Genomic DNA, 20,304 nt, shown 5'->3' with positions numbered 1-20,304 from the left:
GTGACATGTGGGATCTTCCCGGACCAGGACTCGAACCCTTGTCCCCTGCATTGGCAGGCGGCTTCTTAACCACTGCGCCATCAGGGAAGCCCCTGGAGTATATTCTTGACAGAAGAAAATTTCCATTTTGACTAAGCATTGATGAGAACTGAATCTTTGACTTATCTTTCACATGCCTGATGATTGAAATAATTTTCCACAGATTAGCTTCTGGTTTTGTACTTTTCAGTTGTTTTTTTCTTCTTCAAACGCACATGCTTTGAGAGCTGTGAAGTGCAAGACATGGCTATATTGTAAGGTGGGTTTTGTCCTTATGCTTCTGTGTCTTGTGCTAGGTTAAGTCAGTAGAGTAGTCAGTATGAGTACTGGAAGTTATTCCTGTAATGCGATAGTATATAGTCAATTACATATGGCGGTGTCTGAAAATCACATAATAGCCTCACTTAAAACATCTCCTTAGGGCTTCCCTGGTGGCGCAGTGGTTGAGAGTCCACCTGCCGACGCAGGGGACACAGGTTCGTGTCCCGGTCCGGGAAGATCCCACATGCCGCGGAGCGGCTAGGCCCGTGAGCCATGGCCGCTGAGCCTGTGCGTCCAGAGCCTGTGCTCCACAACGGGAGAGGCCACAACAGTGAGAGGCCCGCGTACCACAGAAAAAAGAAAATCTCCTTAGCCAGATTTCAAAAAAGCCTGTGGCCATTCCAATATGATCCAACATAGCGGAATATGATAGAAGGAAAATTGGCAAAGAAAGAGACGCTGGTCTTACCTGATGGAAGTTAAAATATCCCACCTTTGACAATTTTGCAAAAACTTATAATTCCATGAACTAATTTCTAGGGTTCTTCATAGGACCTAAAAAGGAACCCATAGAGTTGTGGAAGAACAATAGAAGCTGCTGTGATGAGAAGCCCAGGCACCGCAACAAAGAGTAGCCCCCGCTCGCCACAACTAGAGAAAGTCTGCACGCAGCATTGAAGACCCAATGCAGCCAAAATAAAAATAAATAAATAAAGATAAATAAATTTAATTTTAAAAAAGTAATACTCAGGTTTGAGGCATGAGAAGTATGATGAGGAGAAATTAGCTAATCTTTTCAGAACTTTTAAAATATCAAACTCAGTCTCTAAGATTTTAGCATTATATACAACATTGGTTACTTATTAGTGGTTTGGGAAGGCCAATTTAAAATTTTCTGATCTTACTGTATTGAAATTCACGGCCCTAATGTTTTCCACATTGACTATATGAATGATGAAGTAAAGTCAATCATGTATTTCCTTTCCAACTGGACAGAAAACAAAACTTTAAAAAGTGTTTGGACTACTGACTTTTGATTTCTTCTAAGGCAAGTGTATAGGTAATTTTTATTCCCTGATTAGGAGAAAAATGGTGGAAGAGGGCAGGGTTAAGAATTAAGATGTCAAGAGCGTGAGAGGTAGATGGCCAACCAGAGTTCCTAAGGTTCGGTGCCTGTAACTGTCGCCGCCGCTTAAGCCTGCCAAAGCAGTGGTACGGCTGCTGCCCTCATATTTGCTACCTCTAGAAACATTCTTGCCAGTAGTGGCGGCAGCGGGACTCAATTACCCCCTTTTCTCACTCTCTCCAGAAGCTCCAGATGGCGTCTTCTGTGGGCAACGTGGCCGACAGCACAGAACCAACGAAACGTATGCTTTCCTTCCAAGGGTTAGCTGAGTTGGTACATCGAGAGTATCAGGCAGGAGATTTTGAGGCAGCTGAGAGACACTGCATGCAGCTGTGGAGACAAGAGCCAGACAATACTGGAGTACTTTTATTACTTTCATCTCTACACTTCCAGTGTCGAAGGCTGGACAGATCTGCCCACTTTAGTACTCTGGCAATTAAACAGAACCCTCTTCTGGCAGAAGCCTATTCGAATTTGGGGAATGTGTACAAGGAAAGAGGGCAGTTGCAGGAAGCAATTGAGCATTACCGGCATGCATTGCATCTCAAACCAGATTTCATCGATGGTTATATTAACCTGGCAGCCGCTTTGGTAGCAGCAGGCGACATGGAAGGGGCAGTACAAGCTTACGTCTCTGCTCTTCAGTGCAATCCTGATTTGTACTGTGTTCGCAGTGACCTGGGGAACCTGCTCAAAGCCCTGGGTCGCTTGGAAGGAGCCAAGGCATGTTATTTGAAAGCAATGGAGACGCAACCGAACTTTGCAGTAGCTTGGAGTAATCTTGGCTGTGTTTTCAATGCACAAGGGGAGATTTGGCTTGCAATTCATCACTTTGAAAAGGCTGTCACGCTTGACCCCAATTTTCTGGATGCTTATATCAATTTAGGAAATGTCTTGAAAGAGGCACGGATTTTTGACAGAGCTGTGGCAGCTTACCTTTGTGCCCTAAGCTTGAGCCCAAATCATGCAGTGGTACATGCCAACCTGGCTTGTGTATACTATGAGCAAGGCCTGATAGATCTGGCAATAGACACCTACAGGCGAGCTATTGAATTGCAACCACATTTCCCTGATGCTTACTGCAACCTAGCCAACGCTCTGGAAGAGAAGGGCAGTGTTGCCGAAGCAGAAGATTGTTATAATACAGCTCTGCGGCTGTGTCCCACCCATGCAGACTCTCTGAATAACCTAGCCAATATCAAAGGAGACCAGGGGAACATTGAAGAGGCAGTTCGCTTGTACTGTAAAGCATTAGAAGTCTTCCCAGAGTTTGCTGTTGCCCATTCAAATTTAGCAAGTGTATTGCAGCAGCAGGGAAAACTGCAGGAAGCTCTGATGCATTATAAGGAGGCTGTTCGAATCAGTCCTACCTTTGCTGATGCCTACTGTAACATGGGAAACACTCTAAAGGAGATGCAGGATGTTCAGGGAGCCTTGCAGTGTTATACTCGTGCCATTCAGATTAACCCTGCACTTGCGGATGCCCACAGCAATCTGGCTTCCATTCACAAGTATTCAGGGAATATTCCAGAAGCAATTGCTTCTTATCGCACTGCTCTGAAGCTTGAACCTGATTTTCCTGACGCTTATTGTGATTTGGCTCATTGCCTGCAGATTGTCTGTGATTGGACAGACTATGATGAGCGAATGAAGAAGTTGGTCAGCATTGTGGCTGACCAGCTGGAGAAGAATAGGTTGCCTTCTGTGCAGCCTCATCATAGTATGCTCTATCCTCTTTCTCATGGCTTCAGGAAGGCTATTGCTGAGAGCCACGGGAACCTCTGCTTGGATGAGATCGGTGTCCTTCATAAACCACCGTACGAACATCCAAAAGACTTGAAGCTCAGTGATGGTCGACTGCGTGTAGGATACGTGAGTTCTGACTTTGGGAATCATCCTACTTCTCATCTTATGCAGTCTATTCCAGGCATGCACAATCCTGATAAATTTGAGGTATTCTGTTATGCCCTGAGCCCAGATGATGGCACAAACTTCCGAGCGAAGGTGATGGCAGAAGCCCATCATTTCATTGATCTTTCTCAGATTCCATGCAATGGGAAAGCAGCTGATCGCATCCATCAAGATGGTATACATATCCTTGTAAATATGAATGGTTATACCAGGGGTGCTCGAAATGAACTCTTTGCTCTCAGGCCAGCTCCTATTCAGGCAATGTGGCTGGGCTACCCTGGGACCAGTGGCGTGTTTTTCATGGATTATATCATCACTGATCAGGAAACTTCACCTGCTGAAGTTGCTGAGCAGTATTCTGAGAAACTGGCTTATATGCCCCATACTTTCTTTATTGGCGATCATGCTAATATGTTCCCTCACCTGAAGAAGAAGGCAGTCATCGATTTTCAGTCCAATGGGCACATTTATGACAATCGGATTGTGCTGAACGGCATCGACCTCAAAGCATTTCTTGATAGTCTCCCAGATGTGCAGATTGTCAAGATGAAATGTCCTGATGGAGGAGACAACGCAGACAGCAGTAATACGGCTCTTAATATGCCTGTCATTCCTATGAATACTATTGCAGAGGCAGTTATTGAAATGATTAACAGAGGACAAATTCAGATAACAATTAATGGATTCAGTCTTAGCAATGGACTGGCAACTACCCAGATCAACATTAAGGCTGCCACTGGAGAGGAGGTTCCCCGTACCATTATTGTAACCACACGTTCTCAGTACGGGTTACCGGAAGATGCCATTGTGTACTGTAACTTCAATCAGTTATATAAAATTGACCCATCTACTTTGCAGATGTGGGCAAATATTCTGAAGCGTGTTCCCAATAGTGTACTGTGGCTGTTGCGTTTTCCAGCAGTAGGAGAACCTAATATTCAACAGTATGCACAAAATATGGGCCTTCCCCAGAACCGTATCATTTTTTCACCTGTTGCTCCTAAAGAGGAACATGTTCGGAGAGGCCAGCTGGCTGATGTCTGCTTGGACACTCCACTCTGTAATGGACACACCACAGGGATGGATGTCCTTTGGTCAGGGACACCCGTGGTGACTATGCCAGGAGAGACTCTTGCTTCCCGAGTTGCAGCTTCCCAGCTCACTTGTTTAGGCTGTCTTGAGCTTATTGCTCAAAATAGACAAGAATATGAAGACATAGCTGTGAAACTGGGAACTGATCTAGAATACCTGAAGAAAATTCGTGGCAAAGTCTGGAAGCAGAGAACATCTAGCCCTCTGTTCAACACCAAGCAATACACAATGGACCTAGAGCGGCTCTATCTACAGATGTGGGAGCATTACGCAGCTGGCAACAAACCTGATCACATGATTAAGCCTGTTGAAGTCACTGAGTCGGCCTAAATAATGACTGTGTGCACAGGAGAATTACCCTGTACCTGAGCCTCAACCTTCTGGGGGAAAGGGAACTACTTTTTCCTTATCTGTACAATACCATGCTGCAGATGGGTGACAGACAATGATAAGAAATAGCACAGCCAGACTTGCTTCCTGCATGATCATGATCATGATAGGGAGAGACACAAGAGATGGGAAACTGCTGTTCCACAAGGAGTCTCCATAGAATTTTGCAGCAGCCAGGTGTCTGGAAGGTCTGGAAGGTAAGTCTGGAAGGTCTGATCTCCCTTGGTCTTCCATGGGATGGATGGTTAGTGTGGAAGGGAGATAGAGATTGCCCAGCCGTTTTGTGATTATCATGGATTGATTGAGTCTTCTGAATTAATATTTTTCTTTATATTTTGGGTATTGGAGCTTTTAAAAATGTTTGGTTTCAGGTATTTTTATTCATGTGAAGTGTGTATGATTCTCTTGAGATAAGCTTTTAAGCTAAAATATTCCTTGTTTTAGTTTCTGAACTCTACAGATAAATGGGGACTTTGCTGGTGTAGTCTTTTTATAGGTTTTGTAAACCACTTGAGCTTATATCAGTCATTTTAGTGTCTGACATAATGTTCGGAACTATCAGTGCTTTGTTGGTTTATAGATGATGGCTTAAATTCTTTTCCTGGTCCGTTTCCTTCTTCCCTTCCCCCCACTTTAAAAATTCTCCTGTAACTTGGCTAACAAAAAAACAAGTCTGATTCAAAACCTCCCAGAGTGTTTCTCTTAACCGCATCATCTGGTGCCAAATGAAGATTCTTAGGAGTGATTATTAATTCTGAAGGGCACAGTTGTGGTACTGTCACTGATGATAATAATAATGGATTTTTGGCCTAGAGTGTTGACCTATTTCACCAGTGTTTTACCGTTGACTGCCCCTCTATGCTGCTTCCAAAAGTGATAGTGTGTGTTAAGATTTTTACTTTCATTTCTAATGTTTGTTTGTTTGTTTTAGTGAGTCCTGTTCTTCCTTTTTCTTTCAGCAGAAATGAAATCCCAGGTAAGTATAAGTATTCAAATATTTGATCAGTAAGTCACAGTTATCTCCAGTACATTAAATAACTTTCATCAAAAAACATGTTATAGGTAAAAAGCTCTGAAGGACCAGCTATGTATATGATAATTATGTTTCAGACCTTCTAGGGTATTATATATAATAACTTGTCTTCTGGACGTGGTCTTGAAGTCTTTATGGATTCAGTCTCAGTAGTAGCGAACTGCACTGCTACTTGGTTTGGAGTACAAATTAGACTTTAGCCCTCCTGGAGGTTGAGTTTTTGGTATTGAAAACCATAGGAATGAAATTATTGTATTTCAACAAAGGATCGAGGGCTTGAGGCTTAAACAAGGCAACATACGTGTGGGAAGCAGTCAGCCTTGAGGGCAGGTAAGGACATGCCAGGCATGCGGCCGCTGCTCGAAGGGACTGTCCCTACTTGTTCCCCTCCTTGTTCCATTCCATGGGAGATAAATCACCAGGGCCCAGAGATCAGAAAGAATGTAAAATGAGACAAGCAAGCTGTCTCCCCCCTGCACATGCAGGTTATTTTTGATGCTTCTGGGTTTATGGGTTTCCTCCCAGGGAAGTTTATCTTGAGCCGAGACAGTCTGTAGATAATGTAAACCACCATCTGGCAACCTTCCGATTTCTAGTCTAGATAATCTGCAACTGTAGCATAATACAATTTGCCTTGCAACCATCAGTTGTCTTGATCCTTCTGATCCCACCCGTCGGTGCTACTTCAGTTCCTTACCCCTTCCCTTCTGACCCTGGGCGGTGAGATCCTCTTTCTCCGGCTGGTCCGCGGCAAGTGGCACTCGAACAGGGACCTGAAGCGTGAAGGCAATTAAAAGAAAAAGAAAGTGCAGGTAAGAGAACGCTTATGCAAAATATGTGTGGCCACCAGTAAAAGTGAAACGAATAGCGGCATAAGGCAATAGTCAGAAGTAAAATAAGATGGGGCAAAAGGGCTCAAAGATGTATGAATTATTTGCTCAGGTTTTACTTTTGATGCTTAAAGCTCGGGGTAATAAAGTTTCTGAACTTTATTGTTGACTGAATTTTTACAGCATATCCATGGTGCATCTCCCTGGTTTCCTGATGGTGGCTCTGGTGACATAGAAATCTGGCAGAAAGTTGGAGAAGATTTAAAAAATTATTACGAGTCTCGAGGGCCTACTCATACTCCTGTTGTTACATATAGTTTGTGGAGTCTGATAAAAACATGTTTAGATTCTTCTCATGATAGTGTTGATTTGAATGTAAAGTCAGAAAAACATAAGCCTCTGACAGAAGGAGAGACTGTATTAACTACTGTGTCGCCACTTCCTAAACCGAAAGAGCTAATTAATTTCAATAGTTTAGATGAAGAGGAACATTTTGACTTAACAGATGAGGCTTGTAAACATAAAAGAGAGAACTATCCTGAGGATGGTTTTCTCATGGCTGTGATAGATAAGTCAGTGAAAAAGCTGCAGGTTAATAAGGACTGTCTTCCTCAAAAATCTACATCTGTAAAAATGCTGAGTCCCTTGCAGCGCGCTGTACAAGGAGCAATAAAACGAGGAGAAGATCCTATTTTCTGTTGTCCCGTCATAGAAAGACCTGGTCCTAATAATCCTCAACAAGCTACTAGGGAGCATCAGGCTCTCCCTTTGAAAGTTTTGAAAGATTGAAAATCTGCCTGTGCTCAATATGGGCCCACTGCTCCTTTTACTGCTGCTATGGTTGACAGGAGAAGCTCTTCCCCCCGCTGATTGGAAGTCTATTGCACGAGCTTGTTTAAATGGTGGAGATTATTTAATATGGAAGTTTGATTTTTATGAACGGGCTGCTGAACAAGCAGAAAAGAATGCTGCCCATAATATTCCAGTTGATTATCATATGCTGATTGGGGAAGGACAATATCTTTCTTTACAAGATCAATTAACTTATCCCTTTGTTGCTTATCCTCAAATAAATCATTTGGCATTACAAGCCTGGAGGAAATGTCCTTCTACACACAAAACTGAAGATCTTTCAAAACTTAGACAGGGACCTGATGAACCATACGCTGATTTTGTAGATAGGTTGTCACAGGCGGTGGGGAGACTCATTGTGGACGGACTCACTGGTACAATTGTAGTTAAGCAACTTGCTTTTGAAAATGCTAATAATGAGTGTCAGGCTGCGATTCGACCTTGGAGAAAACGGGGAACATTGGAGGATTATATTCGCCTTTGTGCAGACATTGGGCCTACTTATATACAGGGTGCTGCTGTGGCTGCAGCATTAACTGACGTGGGGTTTAAAAACAATCAAAAGAAAACAAAGACTTGTTTTAAATGCGGAAAGGGCAGGTCCTTTTGCTAGAGAATGTAGATCTTTTAATTCTAACCCTAGTCCTTCCTTCCCTACTCAGAAACCTCCAGATGGTCAGAAAATCCCTGGTTTATGCCCTACATGCAATAGGGGAAAACATTGGGCACAAGATTGTTGCTCAGTGGCCCACAAGGATGGGCCACCACTGTCGGGGAACTCCTCCCGGGGCCTTCCCCGGCCCCAACAAATAATAAGGGCAATGTCTGTGTATCCTCCTCAAATTATCAATCAGACATTAACCAAAAACAAAAACATACAATATCCTCGCTCTCCAGAGCAACACCAGGAAGCGCAGGACTGGAGCTCAGTACCTCCGCCCGATATGTATTAACTCCTGAAATGGGTCCTCAGGCCCTCTCTACGGGCATCTGTGGACCTTTACCCAAGGGTTTGATGGGACTATTATTGGGAAGAAGTAGCGTCGCCATGAAAGGTTTAACTGTTATGCCAGGAGTCATAGATTCTGACTACGAAGGAGAAATAAAAGTCATGGCACAAACTATTAAAAATATAATAACTATTTCTCCTGGTGATAAAATTGCACAATTGCTACTTTTGCCCTTTGTACCTCATGGACAAATTTTACAACATCAAAAGAGAGAAACAAAGGCTTTTGGATCGTCTGATGCTGCCTACTGGATTCAGAAGATAGGGAAAGAACGTCCAGAAATGAAATGAACCATTAATGGAAAGGTTTTTTCAGGTTTGTTAGACACTGGAGCTGATGTCTCTGTTATGACGCAGGTACACTGGCCTAAACGTTGGCCCATTAGTCCTACTATTACAGAACTTCACGGAATAGGACAAAGTTCTTCTCCTATGCAAAGTAGTCAGTTTTTTTTTATGGCAAGATAGTGAGGGCCATTCAGGATATTTCCAGCCTCATGTTTTGCCTGGGCTGCCTTTAAACCTCTGGGGCCGAGATATATTAAAAGAAATGGGAGTATTACTTTATAGTCCAAACTCTCAAGTCTCTAATATGATGTTGGATCAAGGATTTCTTCCCACAAAAGGGCTGGGAACAAATCAACAAGGAACTGTCAGTCCTATTGATGTGAAAATAAAAAATGATAGACAAGGTTTGGGTTTTTCTTAGGCGCCTTGGATTCTCCACTCACTGCTGATCCAATTACTTGGCTGACTGATGACCCTGTATGGGTGGACCAATGGCCCCTCACAAAGGAGAAATGAGAAGCTGCAGAACAATTAGTACTGGAACAATTAGGGCATTTAGAAATTTCCAGTAGTCCTTGGAATACTCCTATTTTTATTATCAAGAAAAAATCTGGAAAATGTAGGTTATTACAGGATCTAAGAGCTGTTAATAAAACTATGCTAATAATGGGAGCTCTTCAACCAGGCCTACCCTCTCCAACAGCCATACCACACAATTATCATCTTTTAGTTATAGATTTAAAAGATTGTTTTTTCACTATTCCTTTGTTTCCTGAAGATAGAAAACATTTTGCTTTTAGCTTGCCTTCCTTAAATTTTAAGGAACCCATGAGGAGATTTCAATGGAAAGTATTGCCTCAGGGCATGGCAAATAGTCCTACATTATGCCAAAAATATGTGGCTCAGGCCTTGACTCCTGTGAGAAAAAGGTTTCCATCGTTATATCTCATACATTATATGGATGATATGCTTTTAGCCACTGATAATATTTCTTTATTAGAGACTGCTTTTCCATTTTTACAACAGTCCTTACAATCATTTGGCTTGGTCACTGCCTCAAAAAAATTCAAAGACAGTCTCCATTTTTATATTTGGGAAAATATATTGATAACACTACTATTAGGCCTCAAAAACTGCAAATTCGAGTTGATAATTTAAAAACATGAAATGCTTTTCAAAAATTACTTGGAGATATTAATTGGCTAAGGCCTTCCTTAAAACTTACTACTGCTCAATTACAGCCTTTGTTTGATATTCTTAAAGGTGACTCAGATCCTTCTTCTTCACGCTCTATGACTCCAGAAGGATTTCAAGCTTTACAAATAGTCAGTAGATCTATCAGTTCTACACAATTAACTAGAATTCATACTCACCTTCCAATTTTCTTAATAATTTGTCCAACTCCTCACGTGACTACTGCCGTCTTATGGCAAACTGTTGGAATTATTGAATAGATTCATATGAAAACTACACCCTCTAAAGTTATTAACCCTTATTATGAACTTATTAGTAATTTAATAATGCAAGGTAGAACTAGATGCTTACAACCTATAAGTATAGAACCTTCTCAAATTATTATCCCTTATTCAGTTAGTCAACAAAATTGGCTTTTTCAACATAGTAATGAATGGGGTCTTGCTCTTGCAGGATTTTCAGGTACCTTGGAACGCCATTACCCTGCTGATAAATTGATCCAATTCAGCAAACTTAACTCATATCTTTCCTTCTATAATTAGGCAACAGCCTGTTCCTCATGTACCTTTGGTTTTTACGGACGGTTCTTCTTCAGGAGTGGCTACTGTAATCATTGACCACAGAACAAACCTCGTTAAAGAAACTTCCTTGACTTCAGCTCAACGTGTTGAACTGTATGCTGTCATTATGTCTTTTAAACATTTGCCTTCTATATCTTTTAATTTGTTTTCTGATAGTAAATATCTTATTAGCTTGTGATTTCTTCTGGAGACTGCGAGCATAGGACATACTAATGACCCTGAATTATCATCCTCTTTTTGTTTGCTTCAACAGCTTATTCGTTCCCATGATGGTCCTGTTGCAGGTCTGTATATCCGTGCTCATTCTAACTTGCCTGGTCCATTGACTAAACTTAATGCGACTGCAGATGTTTTAACTCGATCTAAACGTGATCTTTATCCTGTACATTTTCCTCCCAAGAATAGAGTTGAAGTTACTCCTCCTCCTCAATCTCTTTTCCCTAAAGCAGGACAGGTCCCAATTTACCGTACTCCTCCTTTCCGTTCATCATGCTGTCAAGAATGGCTAATGTACTGCATTCATTATCTTCATACTCTTGATACTCATGGTCCATGTCCTGGACACCCTCATATTATGGTAAGTTATGATCAAACTGCTTCACAAGCAGCACAGCCGTTGCACGCTTTACACCGTCAGTCGGCGGCTACATTGCACGCACAATTTTCCCTTACTGGTGAAGCCGCCCCACAAATTGTTAAGCAATGCCCACAATGCTTACCTCACCTTCCTGTTCCACATTATGTTGTTAATCCTCGTGGATTATTACCTAGACATTTATGGCAAATGGATGTTACTCGTATTCCGTCTTTTGGGAAATTACAGTTTGTTCATGTCACTATCGATACTTATTCTGGTTTCCTCTGTGCTACAGCACAGACCGGAGAAGCTACTAAACACGTTATCACTCATTTATTACACTGTTTTGCTTTCATGAACCTTCCCAAAATTATTAAAACAGATAATGGGCCCGCTGCTTTTGCAACATTTTGTAATTCATTACAAAATTACCCATATTACAGGCATTCCATATAACCCTCAAGGACAACGTATTATAGAACGTGCAAATAGATCTTTAAAGCTAACTATTGAAAAAATAAAAAGGGGGGAATTGTATAGAACAACGCCACATAACCTTATAAATCATGCTCTGTTTATTTTAAATGTTCTCACTGTTGACAAATTTGGCTGCTCTGCAGGGGGAAGGTTGGTGGCTGAGCCAAGATTGGCCTCTCAATCTCCGGAGGTCCTCTGGAAAGATCCGTTAACCAGCACTTGGCGTGGTCCTGATCCTGTGTTGATTTGGGGACGTGGTCACGTGTGTATCCTTCCCAGATCAGTGCCTGGACCTTGCTGGCTTCCTGAGCGCTTAGTCAAGCAAATAGATGGCTCGCCACAGCTCACCTAGTTCAGAAGATGAAGAAGCTCTGCACCTCTCCTGAAAATTTGACAGTGTTGATTCAGAAAAAGAAGAAGAAGAGGAGAGCACTTGCCAGGACGACTCAAAGGAGTGATGTTCCAACTTGGGGACAAATTAAACAACTGGTTTCATGAGCTCAAGAGTCAGTGAAACAACAGAATAATCCTGTTACACCTGTAACTTTATTTTTGGTTATGTTGGCAACCATTTCATGTGTTCCCTTTGTTAATGCAGCAACTTACTGGGCCTATGTACCTTATCCTCCACTATTACAACCCATATCTTGGTCTGAAGCAGAGTTTCCTGTATTTTACAATGATAAGTGTTTATGGGCCTCTTATTGGGAATATAAAACAAATCAATATGTCTGTAAATTATACTAACTGGTTTAGTACCCATCCTGTCTGTCTTAGCCCATTGAATCTGGAAACTGGATGTGTAAAGGCTATTAGTTATGAGCATACAGATGTTTATGAGGGAACGGATCAATCAATTAGTTTGTCAGGCTCTCCAGGCATCCTTCGTTTTACAGGAACCAACATTACTCTTACATGCCCGGCTACCAGCCGACGAGAGGATCTTAAGGATACCATCATTTGGTATAAAATGGGCAACCTATTAATATTAGAGGTCGAATCTCATACGCCTCACCACTTAGGGATTCCGCTATTACTATAGCCACGGTTACAGGTGAAGATTCAGGAAATTATTTCTGTATGAAGCGTTTACTTGGAGGACAAGGGATACTTATAGCTGGACGTAAGGTTACTATGCTTAACAGAAAATCAAAAAATCAATTGCCTCCCCTTACGACCGTTAACTTTCCTGGATCCAATTTTGAACATTGCAATGCATCTTGGAATAATAACCAAATATGGTGTACTATAGATTATACCAAGGTGTCAATTCTTATCTCTTCTTTTCCCATCATAGATAGGTTTATCACATTTCAAAAGAACTGGGATATATGGAAACTAGCTCTAACTTATTCCAATACACCTGTTATAACTTGTGTTGCTTCTCCATATACACGTTTGTGTGGTTCTATTAACATTGGTAATTCTTCCAAAGGAGGATATAATATTAGCTGTGTTAATTGTATTTTTAGCAGTTGTATGTTCCCTTCTGCAGGAACGCAATCTGTGCTTATACTAAAGCAACCCATGTATGTTATGGTGCCTGTACATCTGAGAGAACCTTGGTATGAAGATACTGGAGTACAGGCATGGGTGGAAGTCTCTAAAGCCTTGCAGAGGAGACGCTTTCTTGGGTGGCTAATAGTAAGTTTACTTGCGTCGGCTGCTCTGTCTGCTACTGTGGCTACTGCCGGTCTTGCTCTTTCACAGAGTATTAATCATGCTCACTTTGCTAATCAGTTATCTCAACATACCAGTCTTGCTTTATCTTTACAAAGTCACATATATTTACGGATTAATAACAAGTTAGATGAATTTAAAAACGCAATTTTGGGGATTGGAGATCAGATGGCAGCATTAAAATTGAGGATGCGTTTAGCTTGTCATGCAAAGTATACATGGATGTGTGTTACTCCTTAAAAGTACAGTGACTGTATTTGGGAATGGGAAAAAGTAAAAATGCATCTGCTGAGTGTTTGGTCAGATAATAATATTAGTCTTGATCTTAAGAAATTAAATGCTGAAATTCAGGATATACAAAATACACATCTTGATGATGTTTCGCCAGAAGATGTAATTCAAACTTTACTGGATCATTTAAAGTGGTTAAACCCTCAGTCTTGGATTACTGGAAGGTTGTCAGGATTTATTACCCTGGCCATAATTTGCCTATTATTGATAATAATCTCATGTCTGTTTCGTATCCTCATGCAACAGTACACTACTCTCGGCACTAAACTTCATGGAATTATTTTGCAGCAAAAGTTAAAAAATAAAAAAGACCTGTGGGAAGCAGTCAGCCTTGAGAGCAGGTAAGGACATGCCAGGCATGCCGCCGCTGCTCGAAGGGACTGTCCCTACTTGTTCCCCTCCTTGTTCCATTCCATGGGAGATAAATCACCAGGGCCCAGAGATCAGAAAGAATGTAAAATGAGACAAGCAAAGCTGTCTCCCCCCTGCACATGCAGGTTATTTTTGATGCTTCTGGGTTTATGGGTTTCCTCCCAGGGAAGTTAACCTTGAGCCGAGACAGTCTGTAGGTAATGTAAACCACCATCTGGCAACCTTCCTTTTTCTAGTCTAGATAATCTGCAACTGTAGCGCAATAAAATTTGCCTTGCAACCATCAGTTGTCTTGGTCCTTCTGACCCCATTCGTCGGTGCTACTTCAGTTCCTTACCCCTTCCCTTCTGACCCTGGGCGGTGAAATCCTCTTTCTCCGGCTGGTCCGCGGCACACATGAATATATGTCTTTGTCTTGCTGTACTGCACCTGTGCTGTCTAGTAACAGATATTTTGTCTGCTAGTAGTGTTCTAGATTATGTCTTTCCAAAGCGCTGAGGCAGTGCACCTATTCTGTAGTTGCAGCTGATGCCTGAATGTAGCCTAGCTGACAAATTATTGATTAATAAGAACTTGAATTTCTCAAAGATTTGTACTGTTAACCAAAATCTGAGCAAGGAGTCTCAAATGTAATTCTTAGCCAGAATTACATGTTAATGAACCATTTAACAGTGTGAATCAAGGAACATCAGTGTAAGGATTTCTTTTAATTTATTTTTTACCTGCTTGAAATATCAGTTAAAGTTTGCCAGCTTGGTTGCAGATGAACGGACGTTGGAAGTTCACCAAACTACTTAATGTGGGATAGGATAATAGACTTCCAGCGCCCTCAAGGCTGTGACCTTGCAGCCATTTTACATAGCACATCCTCCTCCTATAGGGATGAACCTTTCCCTGGCCCGAAAAGTAGCAGCTCTGTTGAAGCTTTGCTTATTGTAACAGGATTTTGTTTCCAGGTTACATGTCTGTGGAAGACTTAATTCTGAATAGAGATATAGATATTACTGGAAACGAATTGTTTTTTCTATTATACTCTGATTTATCAAAAAAGTAAAACATTTAAACTGTGCTACAGAAATTCAGAAGTTGTCTTGCAATCTTTAAACAATAAATGAATGAGTTGCCCTTAAAAAAAAAAAAAAGGATTAAGCAGTTAAGCTGTTGGTCCCACATCAGACAAATTTTCCTATACCTTCTGTCAATATTGTTAACAGAGACTGTTATTTTATTAATCCTTATGATCCCGTGATTCTTTCTTTCATGTTTCAGGGCACAGCAGGTGAGAGAGTGGATTTGTTAAGCTGGGTGGGTTTATCCTTCTTTTATGCGTTCATTCAATTTTATGTTCATTTACTTATTGTACACACATGGCAATAGAAGCTGCTAAAGCAATCATTGCTATTCTGCAAAACAACAAGGCACAGAAGCAGATGTCTTATTTCTGAGATTTCTCCCCCCAGGATTATTATGATTAAAGATCCTTTCCCCCCACTCCCTGGAGAGGACAAGGGGCTGCTCGCTGGAGGTTTTTTAATGACTTGGGGAAAGGCTCAAATATCCCCCCGTTATGGTAATCCACCCCAGGGGCAAACCTCACAAGAATATTACGAATTTATTTTATTGTTCTATCCTTGCAAAGGTAATACTCAGCTCATTAGAATATGAAAACTATACTGTCAAATTTCAGAATTACATGGATGAAGAAAATCACCAGTGGCATCATATCACGTGTGTTATAGTTGTATTTACTATATTGACTCTATTAACTATGTTGTGTTAACAATATATTGTATAACTATATATTGAAAAGGCAAAATGCTGTAACTTATTTCAGAAAAAATAATTATGTTGGCAAACCCCAAAGTGTACACTGTAGACAGGTCCTAGGAAAAGAAGATTTAATTCATAGTGGACAAGAGGTTAGCTTCTGTTTTCAGCCATGTGCTATTTCAAGAATTAAACGTCATGAATAATACAGGATATAAGAGGAATAGTCTAAAGACGGAAAAGCACATTTTGATTAGGAAAGAGAATTTAAGGCTTAAGTCTTTTTTTTTTAAGGAAAACTGCCTTATTACTATGAGATAAGAAAATTGTTTCCTTCTTTTCTTCCTTGCTTTCTTCTTTTTCTTTTTTTTAACCTTTTTAATTTTGGATATTTGACCTCTAAGCTGAGATGACTGAAAATGCCTCCTCTGGGCATCAACATTTTTGAAAGACTTTTTCCCCCTCCCTAAGGGCTATTTGTCTCTTGGAGGCATTGCCTACATTACTCACCAAGAGGCAAGCATTTGTCCTTGCACTAAATGCTGACATCTCCTGATAAGAGGGAAGCTGCAAAGTAGAAGAATTGAAGGTCAATATGTTGATAGTGGTCTCAAGAGCATTGACGTACATTTGTGTATTGGGGAAGGGGAGAGAAGCTTGAGAGTGGGCCAGTGGGGAGGGGTAAATATTTTGTGATGCTGTCTACCTATGGGCTTATAAAGTTTACAGCTGCATTAGGAGGACAAGCATTACCATTAGCATGAAAAGTAGGGCAGACCTCAGTTGCAAAAGCTTCTAGCCATACACATAGGGCTATACGTAAATGATACACCTTATTGCATTCACCCATTCACCCTCCCCTGTTCATGCTAATTGGAAATTTCAGTCCATTTCAGAGAAGTAACACAACTATCGATCATTTCCCCTGGCACGAATCTTCCTAGAGCTCACGCACTAGCCCATGTGTCTTAGATTTAATATCTGATCACTAGCTGGATTGAAGCCAAGAGGTGGTTCCCAAAGTTGCTGCACATTAGAATCACCTGGGGAACTCTGAGACCTCCCTGTGCCCAGGCTCCTCCCTAGACCTACTGAATCAAAATCTCTGGGGCTGGGACCCAGACACCAATGTTTTTCTTAAAAGCTCTTTAGGTAATTCAAATGAGCAGCAAAGCTTGAGAAGCAGCCCAATAACGGGAACAAACTTATTTCACACAGATAAAGTGGGGCAATTCATGTGTTAAAAGAACATGAATATATGTCCATGCCTCTCTCACGCTTTGTCACAGTTTACCCTTCCCCCTCCCCATATCCTCAAGTCCGTTCTCTAGTAAGTCTGTGTCTTTATTCCTGTTTTATCCCTAGGTTCTTCATGACATTTTTTTTTCTTAAATCCATATATATGTGTTAGCATACGGTATTTGTCTCTCTCTTTCTGACTTACTTCTACACTGTTGGTGGGGATGTAAATTGGTGCAACCACTATGGAAAACACTATGACAGTTCCTCAAAAAGCTAAAAATAGAGCTACCATATGATCCAGCAATCTTACTCCTGGGCAAATATCTGGACAAAACTATAATTCGAAAACATACATGCACCCCTATGTTCACAGCAGCACTATTTATAATAGCCAAGACATGCAAACAACCTAAATGTCCACTCACAGATGAATGGATAAAGAAGATGTGATATATATAAAATGGAATACTACTCAGCTATAAAAAAGAATGAAATAATGCCATTTGCAGCAACATGGCTGGACCTAGAGACTATTATACTAAATGAAGTAAGTGAGAAGGAGAAAGACAAATACCATAAGGTACCACTTATATGTGGAATCTAGAATATGATACAAATGAACTTATCCATGAAACAGAAACAGACTCACAGACATAGCACACAAACTTGTGGTTCCCGAGGGGAAGGGGGAGGTGGGGGAGTGATGGATTGGGAGTTTGGGATTAGCAGAGGTAACCTATTATATATATGGTGGATAAACAACAAGGTCCTACTGTATAGTACAGGGAACTATAGTCAATGTCCTGTAATTAACCATAATGGAAAAGAATATGAAAAATTATATATATGTATAACTGAATCACTTTGTTGTACAGCATAAACTAACACAACATTGTATATCAACTATACTTCAGTAAAATAAATTTTTTAAAAAAGAAAAAAAACATGAATATATATATATATACTTATAGATATATATATATATATATATATATATATATATTTCTTTTTTTCCTCTTTATTCTGTTTGTGTTTCAAATAGGCTTTTTTTTTCCTTCTGCAAAAAGCGTTATTGTTTCCATTTGGTCCAAGGCTTGGGAGAGGGCTCCAGGGCGGTTACAAAGCTGCCTAGTAGCTGCAGAGCAGGGCTTCAGGCAGAAGCTCTGATGCCAGAGGGGCTCCTCAGAGGCGGCTGGACTTCAGAGACTCCTGTTTGTGCTCGAGGGTGAGCCTTTCAAAGAGATACTCGCCCAGCACAGCCTGCGGACCAGCCAGCCTGCGGAGGTTGGTCAGGTGGTCGCCCATCTTCTTGATGAGTTTCACCTGCTCCTCCAGGAAGCGGCTCTCCAGGAAGTCACAGAGGTGGGAGTCTGCGCGGGCGGAAGCCAGGGCGCGCAGATGTGATAGTGCCTGGTGCAGGCTCTTCTCCCTAAGAATGGCGGCTTCCACAGCGTCCTGGGTTTTACCCCACTCATCTTGAGAAGGCTTCCGCGCATCCTGGAAGAGGGCGCGGCCACAGCACTGGTTTTGCATTTTCAAGAGACGCTGGGCGCCCTCACACTTCTCCTCAGCCAGTTGGCGAAAAATGTGGCCCACACTGTCCAGAGTCCCATTGTTGCTGTCGAAATAGAAGCTCAGAGAGAGGTAAGTGTCCCCAGATGCATGTTGAACAGGCGGTGGACGGCGGCCTCCACCTCGATGGAATAATTCTGACGAACCTGGGAACTCGTGGTTGATCAGTGATAAGGAGCTAAGCTCAAAAAACGGTGTTGGCCTGTCCTGGAGGCTGAGGATAGCTGAGTGGCTGATTCCAAAGGTTGCGACAGGAAGAAAGGTTGGAGGGTGGTCGGGGGCTGGAGCAAGGAGCGTCCCTGGGTCTGTTCATTCCAAACACTGTTGAAGCAAAAGACAGAACTGCAGGACTGCCGAGCGCACTGCCTCAAATAGGCTTTGATATAAATGAACAAGAAGTCCAAGCAAGGACAAAACTTACCCTTCCCCCCACCAAAATAGCTGGCGATACTAGAATCTAGACCTGGGAAGGGATTCTTCCATTACTTTCTGAACATTCCAAGCCACTAGAGCAGTGGTTCTCAAAGTATGGTCACCTTGTAACCAAGCAGTACCCTATGGGGCCTTCCTAGGACAGACCCATCCCCCATATCCTCTGCTGTAGTTCCTCTCTGAAGTACTCAGATAATAGTATCTCAGGCATATTTCTTGAGTTTTCAGATGCTAAAAACCACCACCCAATGGAAGAAATTAACTCCTTGATGATCATGAGCACGTAGCCCCCAGACCTTCTGGCACCTAAGGATGGATAATGTTACCTGCCCTGTGGCCTCAACATCAACCAATCAGAGGATTGTGCACGAGCTGATCACATTCCCTGGGACGTCCCTCCCTCACCTGGCCTTTAAAAATGCTTTGCTGAAATCCTTTGGAGATTTCAGGGTGTTTTGGAACTCGGGCCACCCCTCTCCTTGCTCGATCCTGCAATAAACCTTTCTCTGCTCCAGACTCCAGCCTTTAGGTTTGTTTGGCCTCACTGTGCTTCAGACAGACGAACCTGCATTCGGTAACAACCTGACCAGTTTTACCAGCGTCCCCTGATAATGTGTCAGATATTCAAGTTTTAGGGCCCTGTCCCAGCCCTATGGAATCAGCAACTCTGGTGGGGCTCAGTGATCTCTGTTACAACAGGCCCTCCAGATGATTTTTATTCACCTTAAAGTTTGAAAATATCTGCATTGTCAGCTGGCCAAAGCGTCCACCAGCAGGTGAAGGGGATTGGTGCCTGGAAAAGATAGGGACCAGCCAAGGCAAGTACAGCAGCATTTGCCGTGGTAGTAATGGAGAATGCCTTTTCTCCACTGGTTGGCACAGACTAGGATCTGGGAGCAGTGGCAGGGTTATTTAGGATGCTTTACATTTCAATGTAGAGGGACCGCTGTCCTGGTTTGCCAGGGACTTCCCCTGTGTGAGCACTTAAAATCTCATCCTGGCAAACCCCTTAGCCCTGGGTTTGAAAAACGTAGGGAATAACATGAAATTTAGGGGAAACATGATCTAGGTTTTGGGCAAGTCACAAGTGCTAATTAAAGCTAAGCAAGTATGGACAACACTAGCGTTCTTTAGCCCTTTGCGGGGAGGTAAATCTGATTGGGTGAAAGGACTTATTGTTAAGAGATCTTTGTAGAAACATCCCCTTCTGCTTAGTCCGCTGGTTCTCAGTTCTGGCTAGACATTGGCATCGTCTGAGGAGATTTAAAATGATTTTATTGGTCTACGA

General features: G+C 41.9%; 1 protein-coding gene and 1 pseudogene across 3 annotated transcripts in view; one reads left to right on the top strand and one right to left on the bottom strand.

Annotated features, from left to right (window-relative positions):
* LOC307183363 (UDP-N-acetylglucosamine--peptide N-acetylglucosaminyltransferase 110 kDa subunit-like) overlaps window positions 1-16,576 on the top strand; it is a 43,947-nt gene extending 27,371 nt beyond the window's left edge. The window contains exons 3-4 of one of the 2 annotated variants that reach the window (XR_013827456.1): window positions 1,610-11,183; window positions 11,804-16,576. Coding sequence is in view for 1 of the 2 variants with exons in the window: in XM_079915738.1 (XP_079771864.1) it covers window positions 1,610-4,759 (3,150 nt within the window). In the remaining variant the exon portion in view is untranslated. Of the gene's footprint in view, window positions 1-1,609 lie in introns of both variants that reach the window. The other variant, XM_079915738.1, reaches the window with a different exon arrangement.
* A 1,409-nt stretch (window positions 16,577-17,985) lies between these two features.
* On the bottom strand, window positions 17,986-19,587 carry LOC307184920 (ferritin light chain-like; annotated as a pseudogene). The gene is made up of 2 exons: window positions 19,562-19,587; window positions 17,986-18,737 (listed from the first exon to the last, which is right to left on the bottom strand). The product of its transcript is annotated as a ferritin light chain-like (transcript).
* Between the last annotated feature and the right edge of the window lie 717 nt (window positions 19,588-20,304).

The sequence above is a fragment of the Stenella coeruleoalba genome (assembly GCF_951394435.1).
Source record: "Stenella coeruleoalba genome assembly, chromosome: 3".
Lineage (NCBI taxonomy): Eukaryota > Metazoa > Chordata > Mammalia > Artiodactyla > Delphinidae > Stenella > Stenella coeruleoalba.
The sequence above is the reverse complement of the archived record's forward strand: the minus strand, read 5'-3'. Positions and strand labels throughout refer to the sequence as shown.